At 61.2% G+C, this 13,008-nt stretch overlaps 4 protein-coding genes across 4 annotated transcripts; 2 read left to right on the top strand and 2 right to left on the bottom strand.

The window, feature by feature from the left end:
- Positions 1-39: 39 nt before the first annotated feature.
- Positions 40-1,284, bottom strand: PLICBS_008244 (45 kDa subunit of RNA polymerase II; the record flags this gene model as incomplete). Its single annotated transcript, XM_018324254.2, has 3 exons — positions 40-505; positions 576-1,144; positions 1,213-1,284. The coding sequence occupies 3 exons, from the start codon at positions 1,282-1,284 to the stop codon at positions 40-42; spliced, it is 1,107 nt and encodes a 368-aa protein (XP_018177433.2).
- A 485-nt stretch (positions 1,285-1,769) lies between these two features.
- On the top strand, positions 1,770-3,107 carry PLICBS_008243 (rRNA-processing protein sof1; the record flags this gene model as incomplete). Its single annotated transcript, XM_018324255.1, has 1 exon — positions 1,770-3,107. The coding sequence occupies one exon, from the start codon at positions 1,770-1,772 to the stop codon at positions 3,105-3,107; it is 1,338 nt and encodes a 445-aa protein (XP_018177434.1).
- A 640-nt stretch (positions 3,108-3,747) lies between these two features.
- PLICBS_008242 (uncharacterized protein) lies at positions 3,748-5,674 on the bottom strand (the record flags this gene model as incomplete). The annotated part of the gene is made up of 3 exons (XM_018324256.1): positions 3,748-4,605; positions 4,661-5,507; positions 5,586-5,674. The coding sequence occupies 3 exons, from the start codon at positions 5,672-5,674 to the stop codon at positions 3,748-3,750; spliced, it is 1,794 nt and encodes a 597-aa protein (XP_018177435.1).
- A 5,998-nt stretch (positions 5,675-11,672) lies between these two features.
- On the top strand, positions 11,673-13,008 carry PLICBS_008241 (tRNA-specific adenosine deaminase subunit tad3; the record flags this gene model as incomplete). Its single annotated transcript, XM_018324258.2, has 2 exons — positions 11,673-11,914; positions 11,976-13,008. 2 exons carry the CDS (start codon positions 11,673-11,675, stop codon positions 13,006-13,008), a joined length of 1,275 nt encoding a protein of 424 aa, XP_018177437.2.

Below are 13,008 nucleotides of genomic sequence, written 5' to 3'. Positions count from 1 at the left end.
AAGCGCCCGCCGCCCGAGCGCCCCTCCCAAACGCCAAACTCACTGCCACGATGGCTGGCCGTACGGCGTGGTGCTCCCATACGAGCCTCCGCCACCGTACGACGTGCCTGCACCGCCTCCATACGACGTGCCGGCTCCTCCGTAAGACGTGCCCGGGGCGCCGCCATAGGCCGTGTTGCCCCCGCCGTAGGCCGTCATGTTGCCGCCGTACGGGGTTGTGAATCCCTGATCCTGCCAGGGCGTGGTGCCGCCGTCCATGTTCATGTCCGGACTCCGGGGGCCGTCCATGTCGGCATCCTCACCACCGTATTTTCTCGGGTCGAGGCCCTTGAGGAGGGCGCCAATCTTCTGCTGGAGGACTCTTATTCCTCCTTGCACGATCTGATCGGGCTCCATGGTCCCGGCTGCCTCCACCTCGAAGTAGAATCGCTCAGGCATGGCGTCGTAGTTGAACGTCTCACCCTCCTGCAGGGGCTCTTCCCACTCGGCGTATTTGCTCTTGGGCCTGGTTATACAGAGTCAGCAATCCGTCTCGGCGAGGGGACAAGACAGGGCGGCGCGCCACGGCAACTTACCATTCCTTCTGCGGATCGGTGTTGTTCTCGTACCACAGGTCGAGGTGGTGCAGCTTGTTGTGAGGATCGTACTCGAAGCCGACGGCCGACGTGGGCATCCACTTTGCGTGCTCCTTGGCGATGCCCTTCTTGGCGATGCACGAGAGCTTCAGCTCCTGGCCCTCGCGCAGCTTGGCGATGAGGCACCCCAGCCCCTCGGGGTCGGTTATGACGGGGCTGCCGACGGGGCTGGCGTGGCGGCCATCGACGACGAGGTCGCGCGCGTACACCTTCATGATCTGGTCGCTCGTGCACTTGGCGTGCAGGGTGAGCGTGACGCTGCACTGCTCGCAGTACTGCTCGCAGTCGCAGTCGCGCGAGTAGTTGAGCTCGTTGACGCCCTTGGAGCTGAGCGGGATGAGGCCCAGCCGGTGCGCGATGAACTCGTCGGCCAGCACGGAGCTGTTGACCTCGACCTCGACCAGGTCGATGGCGATGGTCGGCACTTCGGCCTGGATGATGCGACGTATCGAGTTGGCGAAGGAGAGGTTCGTCTTGGACAGCTCAAAGTCGACCCGCGTGCTGTCGGCCTGCACTGCTCGTCAGCCACTTCTGCTCCAAGGTTAAGCGGATGAAGTGCCCTTCGCGGCCTACGTACCGCTGAGATCTTGACCTGGGGCTGCTCCGGCTCCCCGTCCATCACCATCGGGTCGTAGTCCATACCGTCCATCTCGGCCGCTCAGACCGGCCGCGGCTGCGACCGTAACTTGATCCACTCGCAGGAGCCCTTCGACGGATCGCGCAAGTATCTCTTGTCGATTCGTTTCGTCCTCGTCGTCGGGTTCGTAGAGGTCGTTGCGAGTCGTGGGAGTGAAGGCGTGAAGGAAGTTGGGCGAGAGAAGGCTGGTGGGATTTAGCAAGGCGATTCAAGCCCGCCAAAAGAGATCCCTTGCGGGTGTTCGCGCCGCGCCACCGCGACTTAGTCAGCGGCTCAACACCCGCCTTATCGCGCTACAGTTGGACGTCCGATAAAGCAAAAAAATTCCCCGCCATCTGCCAGCCAAACTCACCTCACATTGGGAAATTTTGGAACCTCAGATTCCTGGACCCTACCTCACAGCTTCGACAGCCCTCCCCATCGCCCGCCTGCCTGGCCCCCCTCTCGTCGACGAATCGCCCACCACCGTCGAGGCCGCAGCGACACGCGCTCAAGTCATGAAGATCAAAGCCCTCAGCCGGTCCGTGGCGTCGCACCAGGCGCCCGGCTCCGACGTTGCCAAGCAGCCGCGCAACCTCGACTCGGCGCTGCACCCGTTCGAGCGCGCCCGCGAGTACCAGCGCGCCGTCAACGCCGTCAAGCTCGAGCGCATGCACGCCGCGCCGTTCGTTGCGCAGCTCGGCCGCGGCCACGTCGACGGCGTCTACTCCATCGCCAAGGACCCCAATTCGCTGCAGCGCTTCGCCAGCGGCAGCGGCGACGGCGTTGTCAAGGTCTGGGACCTGACGGACAGGGATGAGGTGTGGCATACGAGTGCCCACGAGAACATCGTCAAGGGCCTCGAGTGGACGCGCGACCAGAAGCTCCTGACGTGTGCCGCCGACCGCACCGTCAAGCTGTTCGATCCGTACAACACGCAGAGCGAGGCTGCGCCCATCTCGTCGTGGCTCGGATCCGGTGCCTTTACCAGCCTATCCCACCACCGGTCAAAGAATGCTTTCGCCGCCGCCTCGAGCGTCATCTCTATTTACGATCTCGAGAAGCACACTGCTGCGCCGGAAGTCCTGCACTGGCCCACTTCAACCGACACCATCACCAACGTCGCCTTCAACTACGTCGAGACGTCCGTCCTCGCCTCCTGCTCCACCGACCGCTCCGTCGTCATCTACGACCTGCGCACCTCGACCCCCGTCACCAAGACCATCCTCAACTTTGCCACCAACCGCATAGCCTGGTCCCCTATGGAGGCCTTCAACCTCGCCACGGCCTCCGAGGATCACAACCTCTACCTCTTCGACATGCGCCGCTTCGACCGCGCCCTCAACGTCCTCAAGGACCACGTCGCCGCCGTCATGGACGTCGAGTTCTCCCCCACGGGCGAGGAGCTCGTCTCCGCCTCGTGGGACCGCACCGTCCGCCTCTGGAACCGCGACCAGGGCCACTCCCGCGACATCTATCACACCAAGCGCATGCAGCGCGTCATGGCTGCCCGCTGGACCCCGGACAACAAGTACATCCTCTCCGGCTCCGACGACGGTAACATCCGCCTCTGGCGCGCAAACGCCTCGGAGCGCCAGGGCGTCAAGTCGGCCCGCCACCGCCAGGCCCTCGAGTACAACGAGGCCCTCATCAACCGCTACTCTCACATGCCCGAGGTCCGCCGCATCAAGCGCCATCGCCACATCCCGAAGGTCCTCAAGAAGGCCGCCGAGATCAAGTCCGACGAGATCAAGAGCATCAAGCGGAAGGAGGAGAACGAGCGCCGGCACACAAAGAAGCAGTTCGAGCGGCGCAAGAGCGAAAGACAAAAGATGGTGTTGGCAAAGGAAAAATAGGCTATCTGGCTCGGTCTTCATATTTCTTGGCTGTAAATCTGGTGATTCGCATGGCACGGCGTTAAGGATCACAATCACATATAGGGAAAAGTCCCGGTGGGACTCATGATTTTTGAACAACAGTTGCAGATGCTCGGTAACGTAGTCGCTCGAGACACGTAAGAGGTAGTCATACATAGATATCGCGAACCCTCATCACAAAGTCCGTCTCAGTGACAGGCGGCGACAGCCGTGAAAGCGCTTCCTGCGCGCACAAGCAGAGTCTGTAAGACACGCCCCTTTCCAGTGACCGTCTCTTGAAGCAACACCCCTGGCACCTAGCGATTCCGAACCCTCAAGTTCCCAATAAAACGCCGAAAGTGACTAAAACCGCTGCTGGCAGACGCAACTCATGCACCGTTGGCCCAGAATCAACGCGACCGGCTCAAGCCTTCCAGCCCTGGGTACTCTCCTGAAATCGGGACGCCTTTCGTGTCTGCTGCCGTCATCCTGTCTAAAAGGACTCCATCTCCTGAAATCAAACGCCGGTGCTGATCCTCGCAATACTGCAGACAGTGCTGTTGCTTGCTGTTGTACACGTTCTGAACAAAAGATTCCTGTCAAATCGTAAAATCATGTATGGGTATCGTATTTTGGCAGCTCAAACGCTGCCTCGGGTAGCCTTTTGCGGCTTGTAGTTGGGCAGCTCCTCGAACCAGCTGCGGGCCTCGTCGTACTTGTAGGCGTGGAATGCGATTCCGTACGGCTTGGGCTCAATCGAGTAAAGCATTCCAAGTGGAACGTCCATGTCGGTAATGTCCTCGCGAGTCAGATCCATGAAGTAGGCCATGAGGACGCGGCACACCGAGCGGTGCCCAATGATGAGTACGTGGTCGGTAATGCGCTCAATCTCTCGGACCATGTCGCGCAGGCGGCTGATAACCTGCAAGTAACCCTCGCCACCGACGCCCGGGTAGATGTAGTTGAGCTTGTCTTGAGAACGCCTGTGGAACTCTTCGGGGTACTTCCTCGCAATTTCCTGGTAAGTCATGCCTTCGAACTGGCCGGAGTTGAGTTCGTTGAGCATTTCCCAGTTCTTGACGTCGTAATCATCATCGGCGTCAAAATATTCGGCAGTCTCGACGCTTCGCTGGAGCATCGATGTCCAGACGCAAAAGTTCTTCTCGTCAAGATCCCGATTCATGTCGGGGTAAGGAGGGGTGTTGTCACCAGGCTGAGGTGGGAATGTTGCCTGGGCCATCTTGCTTTTCTGCTCCATCAACCACTCCTTTCTCTTCTGAGTGATGAAGCGGTAGAGGGCGAGACCATAGCAGTGGCCGCGCTCAGTCAGCGGCGAATTGCCACCGAGCTTGCCCAACTCGTTGTCGACACTCTGCCCGTGTCGTGTGATCCAGATCTGTCGTGGAGCAAGGTTGAAGCTGGAAAGATAAGTGCTGATTCCGCCGCTCAAGAAGCCCTTGAGCCTGTGCTGCACAAGCTTGCGACCAACATCTACCATCTGAAAAAATTGGTTAGTCTCTTATCACACGAAATGTAGGCGGTTGGCAACGAACCTGAATGTACTGCAGGTCATGATCCTCCTCATAGTCGCCAAGGGGCACATAGGCGCTGGCGTACGCGGCAACTCGGGCCTTGAAGTCTTCGAGGGACTTCAAGGGGTCCTTGTCGCGGTAGTCAGGGCCGGAGAGCTTGAGGCGCATATTGGCTTCGAGGAGGTGCTGGTCCCTGCAGATGCTTTCGATGAAGAGGATGCCGAGCTTGGGTTCGCGCTCCCTGATGCGCTCGACAATGTGCTGCCTCCGCTCAAGAGTGCTGTTGGTAGCGTCCAGAATACCGACAGCACCCCCCTGGTTCAGGAGGTAGTCCAGCAGTTCATCCAGCGTCTCCATCGCAACTTGGTCTCGCAGAGCGGACGCCTTTGCATTCTTGGGATCAAAGAACTTGGCCGACTGATCAGTGTCCTGTTCCAAACCAGGGCTGTCGAGGGTGAGGGCTGTGGGTTCCGACGTCGCGGAGCTGAGCTCCTCAGTTGGCGCAGGGAAACCGTTGAGCAGGATCTTGGCGGCGCGGACAGGCGGGTCGAGGAAGTCGGGCTCGGGCGCCAACTTGGCCTTTGCCGAGACCTTGATGCCGGCGGCGTGTCGCCTTCTGTTCCCGACGTTGAAAATTCTCGAATCGTGTTGCTGCCATGAGAGGTACCGCTGCAACTTCTTGGTGATGTAAGATTTGCCACGGGCGGGCAGGCCCACCATGACGATGACGAGCTTGGCGGCGACGTCGCGCTGAGGGATGCGGCCGTCGGGGGAGACGCGGGAGCGCGTCATGCCGGGGATGTTGAGCGTGGTCGCATGAGGGCGCACTCGGGGGGTTTGGCTACCGGAGTTTTGGCGCTGAGGAGGCCTGCACACGTCTCGTCAGCAACGGCTGTCATCCGTGAGGGCGCCACTGGTGAGGCGCAGAAAGGCAAAGGGCGCTTACATGCGCGGGGAACTGGGAGCCGTCGAGGTGACGCTCTGGGACTGCGGCGTGTCCGTCAAGTCCTTCATGATGCGCATGGCCTGGGCCATGGCTGGGACGGGGATTGGCGCCGAGGTCGCGGACGACGCATATCCGGGCGTAGGAGAGCCATATGCGACAGCGGACGGCGGCAGCACAGCTAGGCTGTGGTCCGGCTCCGAAGTCGTGGGCGAGACAGTAGGTGGCGACGATGAGGCCAACGAGCTGTGCATGACAAGCTGGGCTAAGTCGGACTGCTTGGCTTGCTTGTGGCCCACGTCTAAGTCGAAAAAAAAAGTGAGTGCCTGTTCGGGGGAGGGTACAGAGGCTCCGGTGCTGGAGCGGCGAGACGAGAGTGCAAAAGAGGAGATGAAGACAGACAGAGGTCAATACACACCTTGTCTGGGTATGGGCACTGCGACTGGCATCTGGATGTTGGTGAGGGAGGAGGAGAAAATCGAGTTGCTGGAGGCCAGGAAGGGCCGGGGAGGCGGGCGTGCGCCTGCTCAACAAGTCAAACAAGTCAAGAGCCACCCAAGGCGCCGTGGGCGTGAGCGTGGGCAGGCGTGGGCGTGCGGCGCGAGGTGGTGGGAGGAGGATCCCTGTCCAATGACGTCCAAGGGTTCAGTTAGGCCAGCGAAACCGGCTCGTGGGGCGACCGAGTGGATGGACGCGGTGGGCCCTGCCCGCTACCAAGTCGGAGCTAGCAGTGGCAGTGGCTGCTGCAGAGGCACAGCACTACCGCTGGTGGAGGCTTCGGTGAGTTTTGGAGGCCGACGCGAGGCTGCTGCCAGGCCAAAGTTAGCCCTGAAGACAGCCCCAGCGGCCCTGTAATTAACTCCGGGGCGGGCTCGGCCGCCGCGCAGATGGCAGGGCGGGCGGGCACTTGGGTTGCTGGGCAGACACTCACCTCACCTCACCCAGCTGGAGCGAGCTAGGGGACCGGAGAGACGCAAATTTGAAGTACCGGCTCAGGGCCTGGATTGGCAGGCTGACTCGACGGCGGTGGGCTGTGAGGACGCTTCGCTTCTTGGCTCGCCCGCGTCCAGTCGTGGGGCTGAGGTTCTCCGGCGAACCCGTGTGCGGTGGACACGAAGAAGCTGTGGTGCAGTGGGAGGGAAAAATCGTGGCCGTACGGAGTGACAGAAGATTCCCAAGACGTGGTGCCGTGTTGGTGTGCCGTGCTGGTGCGCCGAGAAGGTGCCGTTGATGTGGACCAAAAAAGCTGTGGACGGCGAGTTTTCAAGCTGTGTGGGTGAAACCAGGCTCACTTGTTGGAGAAGAAGCAAGTTCGACTGAGAGAGCAAACGAGGAAAGCGAGCGGGAGGAATGCTTTGTGTAATATATGATATCGTATTGTGCTGCCGTGCGCGACTGTTCGATGGCTTTGGTGGCGCGCAAACTGTATGACGGCGTGCCGCCCAAACTGCCCTTTGTCTATGTCGACCTGCGCGATAGAGTTTACCCAGGCGGCGAGCCCACCTGTTGTGTATCAAGGTGCTGTAGCGCGCACTCTCTTGTGCATGTGGCAGTTGTCCTGACTAGAGCGGGAGCAGAGAGCCACTGGCGACCGGCGCGGGAGCTCCAAGGGGTAGATATTCGATGGCGTCGTCGAGACTTGTTGATGATAACGGCAAGACATGCGCGGCACTTGTGGACGCAGCGCCTCTTAAAGGAGCGTCCCCCCAACAAGAAGACGGGCGAGGCGTGTCAATGCATCTCACACATGTTGCACTTCACCTGGACTCTGGGACTGGCACCCCCACCCGCCCGTGTCACGGCCTGATCGCCGTGGAAGGGCTGCTGCTTCGAGGTTTCGGAGGAAGCTGTCCTGCTACAGACGACGGGGGGGCGCGCTGATGCGCTGATGCGCCGTCGGTCACCTCCACGTCCGGAGCTGCACCGAGCTGTGTCCGTGGGCGGCGAGCGAGCGAGCTGGCCAGGATGGACGTCAGGGCCGGGGGAGGGGTGGCTGGCTGGCTGGTCGGCGCGGCGGGCGGACATGCCCTGCTTGCCCTGGTGGTGGATGGGCATGGAGGGGCGTGGATGGGTACAGTAGATGGCCAGGGCAGGGCCCGCCGGGGGGCAAGCTCCATCACCACCGATCAGGGTCCAGCTAGAAGCACTGGGAAGATGGTGTGTGTGTCGCAGCGCCCAGCACATTCCATGACGAGAGCTGCCCTGCATCGGGCGACGCCTGCTCCCGTGCCGCACTCGGTCCGCCTGCCCACTTCCGTACGTACGTCCAAGGTTGGCAGGCGAGTTGCAGACGGGACTCGCGTCGGTCTGCACGCTCGGTGTCGCGCATCGACGGAAAACAGAATACGGGGAACAGGCACCGCCGCCGTCCAACAACAGCCTGTCTGTCTTGTTGGGGGCTGCTCGGTGGCGGAGCGGACTTGTGCGGAAGTGTGCGTCTGCCCGCCTGCTTGTCGGTCTGCCTGTCTGTCTGCCAGTCTGTCTTGCATGGAGGGCATGGAGGACATCCGTCCGGCGTCGCGTCGTTTTCCTCGCCTCCGTCGTCTCCCCCAGGTTCGCAACCCCGGCCCGCCACGCCCCGCGGAGTCGTAGCTGCTTGCTAATGCGCACTTGCAGACGCCCCGTGCCATGGGAAGCAGCCATGGAGGTCAATGATGGGCAAACAATCCCGCGAGCCCGACATCCCCCAGCGCGGGGAAGCGCGGCAGGCGAGCACGGCGCACTGAGCACCAGCAATGGAGGGCTCCATTCCAGCCTCTTCTCCGATGTCGCCGCCCGACAGGCACGCCAATCGACTCATCCCCACGTGCGGACCCCACCCCCCGCTGCCATTCGCGCCAGCTGCTTGACCTATCCATCCATGGATGCTGGACACTGGGCTGCTCCAGCGGCGACGCCAGTGCCGGCCGTGCCTGCCTGCTAGTACCTGTAGCTGCCAAGCCTAAAAGTGTAGCGGCCAGCCCACCGCTGCAGGCAGCGGCTGGGCACTGATAAGACGCCAGACACAGCGGCCGTAGTAATTGATTGTTGTCGCCCATTACCCCCGATCTTTGCGTAATGACTCCAACAAGATCATCATCCGTCTGGTGCGGAGGAGCTGTGGAGGATGAGACACCCCGACCACCAGCATCATCCATGGCTCGAGTTACGCGGTGGCTTACGCACTTGCTCGCCGGTGCTCCGGGCCCTCGCAGGAGACCTGGTCCTGGCTTTCCATTTCCACATTGCTCGCTGTCCTCGAGGCGCGAGCTGACCACCACCACCATGACACGGTGGTCACCACCGTCTGCCCAGGGGACAGTTGCTGCCCACACCCCGTGCCTTGTCCATAGGCGGGCGGGCATCAACTCGACAACGAGGACAGCCTGGTGCCTGTGCCATGTTTAGCAGCGCGTAGAGCGGCGCGCGCGCCCTGGACAGCCTGCTCGTCCGCCTGTCCCTGCCGCGGCCGCCGCAGCAGCAGCAGCAGCTTCTTTTCCTGGCCCCGAAACCCGATCCAGACCCTGGGCTGTTGCACCTCAACCAGATCTTCGCTCGCCTCACCGCGACACCTGAGACCTGTTGCCTCAACAGAAATAGCGTCGCAGCGCAGATTGAGACAGGAAACTCTGAATCTATGCTTAAATAAATCACCTCACCGTGCGCGACGGCACGCATGCTTGGGGTCGTGCAGCAGGACCCGTCCATGCCGTCGTCGACGAGTTTCATCCAGCCCCAAATTTGTTTGGCCGTCCGGCGTTCCAGGACTGGGGACCGTGGGCACGGACGTCGACGCTTCATTCCTCAACAGTTACTTCGTAGGTGCTGGATTGACTGCCGTGCCTCGCCAGGCAGTGCGGTGCGGTTGCCCAACAGTCGTGCCGGCCGAGCGCGTAGCAGAGTGAGACATGGCCTGGGTGGGATATTCGGCAAGGGCTGAGGTTGAGGTGGTGGTGGCACATGCGGTATGACGACGCTTTGGGGTAAGACGACAGTGCCAGCGGCAGCGCCCATCTTCCGTCTGGCGTCCAGTCCGGTCTGAATGGTCGCGGAGCATCTCCGTGTGTCCCGGCGCTCTCCCGCGGTGGTGTCCCACGTTGAAATGCGAGAGTGCTCGTCCAGCTGCCAAAGCCCAAAGAAAGGAGGGTTGGCAAAACTTGGTGGCCGGACGACAGGGCACGTTGCACGAGGCCGCTTGGTTTCTTCCGAGTAATTCAGTCTGACGAAACCAGGAACGAAACGGGTTGCTTGAGGCGCGCTGGACCAAGGCGGGCCGCCGCCGCCGCCGCCAGATGATGCGACATTGCGCCGATGCAACATGCCTGCAGCTGGCAGATACGCGAGCCAATGCTATTCCTGCACAGTACTTGGCCTGCCCTCAGGAGTGATGCTAGCTCAAACTTGTGGATCGACGGGAGAGGGTTTGGGGGGAACCACCGGGCAGCGAGATTGTACCGTACAGCGCAAACGCGGACATGACAACGGGCGTCTCGGCGCAATCATCGCATTTGTCCAGATTGACGGGCTGGTCGAAACCTTGACAGCGCGGGTCTTGAGTCGCCTTAGCGCAGACGGCGCATTTCGTTGTGGAATGGAAACGAGCCGTGAATCAGACGCCGGCTTCTATATTTACGTGATGCCAGATCTGCGCCAAGTCTGTCAGGGCAGTTCCGGATAGAGGCGCGTCTTCATGCCACTCCAGGCAGCCCGCAGAAGCCCAGAAAGGGCTCCGTGGCCGTCGACGGCGAGCGCAGTCGCCCTGGTCCTGGGTCTCTCGGCAAAACAACACCGAGCTGCAGGCGGCTGCCAGGCCCGCCCAACCCAGCCCCACTGACCCCGATCAATCTGGCGAGATGGCAAGATCTCCACGCCTCGCGCCAATGGGTTGGGTTGGGCCCTGGAATGTTGACGAGACAGCTGGGCTTCCAGAAGGTGTGGCTGGTGGATTCTACTGCGCCACATGCGCCAGGCGCCCCACCGGGCCTGTTCACCAGTCCCGTTCGCACAGCCACATCTCAAACCGCCCATCCAATCCTAGTGCAGAGAAATCACGACGAGTTTGAGGTTCAAGATATCTTCTGGACATCATCGCGACCAAGGCACGCAACAGTCGACCACGGCCTCTGTCCCCCTCGTAAACGACAGAGGAGGCTTCTGGATCGATCTCAGGTGCCTGATACGGGTCGGCAAAGCAGTTCTCACCCCGCCACTCGCGTCACGGGGCAACGAGGTCCTCGCAGAGCGTTGCGAGTGCGAATCGTTGGGAAAGCAGCTTCTCACTTTGCCAGCTGGCGACGGCTCCCCGCACCTGGCAGTTCTGCCTGGGGAGGACCTGTTCATCTTCGTCGGCCCTCGCCGTCCCCAACCCCGCCCACTCTCACCTTTTCACCCTCTCCTCCCTGCCTGCCACTCAAACCAAACACACACACATCTTTCCCGTCTTCACCCCAGGGATCAACTTCCGTCACAAACAATCGCGCACAACTGCACTCATCCCTTCAGAGCCCGTGGGACTTGTCTGCAGCTCACAGCTTCACAGTTGGCTGGCTTTGAGGGCAGTTGAGAGCCATCGCTACAGCTCGTGCTGCATCTCAAGTCGCCAACCTCGGAGCCGCAGCCAGACTGCCGCGTCACAATTCCTGCTCCATTCAAAGAACGGCAGCTCCCACAGCATTTGAAGGTACTGGCTGAGCAACCAACAGCTCAGTCTTTCCTTTCGCTGCTCTCTCGCGGCTTCCAACCCCAGCACCTGCCAAGCTTCGACCGTCATAGCCGGCCGCGCGCTCAACGCGGCTTCCACCCCACCCATTTCCCTAGAGACGCGTCCAGAGGAGGGTCATCTTGGCCAAAGATCGCTTATTTGGGCAGGCCCTTCGTCGCCTTCTCTCGTTGCCTACATTTCTCCTCCCTTGGTTGCGTTCCCGGCACCCAAAGGCGAGCTGTTTGGTCGTGCTCCTCTCCTGTGGATTTTTGGAGTCTTCCTAGCAGCCATCATCATCGCTCAGGCCTCTGCCGACAGCGTATCCGCCACTGATATCGGTTCGAGCTCCCGTCGGTGCAGCCACTATAGTACACTGCGACAGCGAACAGCATACTGCGGCATTCGGCACGATGACAGTCAACGCCACTGCCACCGGTGCGAACGCACCGAATGAGACGGCTCTGGCCGACTCCGAGCCTCTCAAGGTTGTCGGAGTCGCGCCGAACCCGCTGCTTGACGAGTTCAGAGATAAGAACCGCCCCAGGGGCGTTTTGATCCCCCTCAAGACGACTCAGGAAGTTCGCCAGGATCACACTATCGTCACAGCGTACATCACCAGGGCGCCGACCAAGTCGGCCAACGACGTCATCTCGTGAGTCGCCTCTGCCCTTTCGGAAGACAGCCTGCAGCGTGTATTGACTCTACTTTGCCAGGGCACTACGCAACCTGCGACCCGAAGGCAGTGCTAACCCCCTGCCTCATCTTCGCACCTGCGCGAAGCCGTCAGATCTCCCGGCGCATATCAAAACCCAGTTCATGAACGACACGCCCGCTGGACGGCAGATACACACGGCCAAGTCCAACTGGATCTACATCATTGTGGGTGAGGTCAAAGAGTTCAACAAGGAGGCTGTGATCCAAACCCTCTCGTGTATCGAGGGACTCCAGCAGGAGGAAATCTTCCTCCACATTATCCCCATCCCCCTGCTAGCCCCGACCTCGCAGGTACAGGCTGCCATGTGGTCTTCCCAGTTCTGGCCCACGGTTTACCGCAAGAACAACCCGCTGGGACCTCATCCTAGCATGGTAGGCCGCGGCACCGACGAACTCAAGAACGACGCGCCCATCTTCATGGCCCTTGCCCACCGCGTGGCCCTCGACGCCAAGAGAGCTGGCATCGGCGAAGCCATGGGAGCGGTCGTTGTCCTTCGCGATGACAAGGGATCCCACGTCATTGGGCTTGCTGGGGACGCGCGCTGGCATCAGGAGTACGGTATGGGCACCCCCATGAACACGATGACGCACTGCGTCCTCCGTGCTATCAGCATGGTGGCACAGAAGCTCGTCCGTCACGAGCGCCGAGCGGCTGGCGTAGAGTTCAAGCATGCCAACCTCGAATACGACGCCTTCCAGGACCGGCCCCTTCTGGACATCGAGCGCCAGTGCTTCCTGCAGGAGCACCCGAACAAGGAGGGCTATTTGTGCCACGGCCTCGAACTGTACGTGACCCACGAGCCGTGCGTTGCTTGCTCCATGGGAATCCTGCACTCGCGCATGGGCAGAGTCGTGTTTAGCCGACATATGCCACGCACCGGGGGCTTGAGCTCGGATGACCGTCCTGACGGAGGTGGACGAGGGTTGGGGCTCTTCTGGCGTCGCGAGCTCAACTGGAGCCTGATGGCGTGGGAGTGGGAGCGAAAGGGCGTGCCCGACCTGCCTCACGTCGACCCGACCACTCACGTTTAG

This window comes from Purpureocillium lilacinum (assembly GCF_023168085.1).
Source record: "Purpureocillium lilacinum CBS 284.36 DNA, scaffold_6, whole genome shotgun sequence".
Taxonomy (NCBI): domain Eukaryota; kingdom Fungi; phylum Ascomycota; class Sordariomycetes; order Hypocreales; family Ophiocordycipitaceae; genus Purpureocillium; species Purpureocillium lilacinum.
The sequence above is the reverse complement of the archived record's forward strand: the minus strand, read 5'-3'. Positions and strand labels throughout refer to the sequence as shown.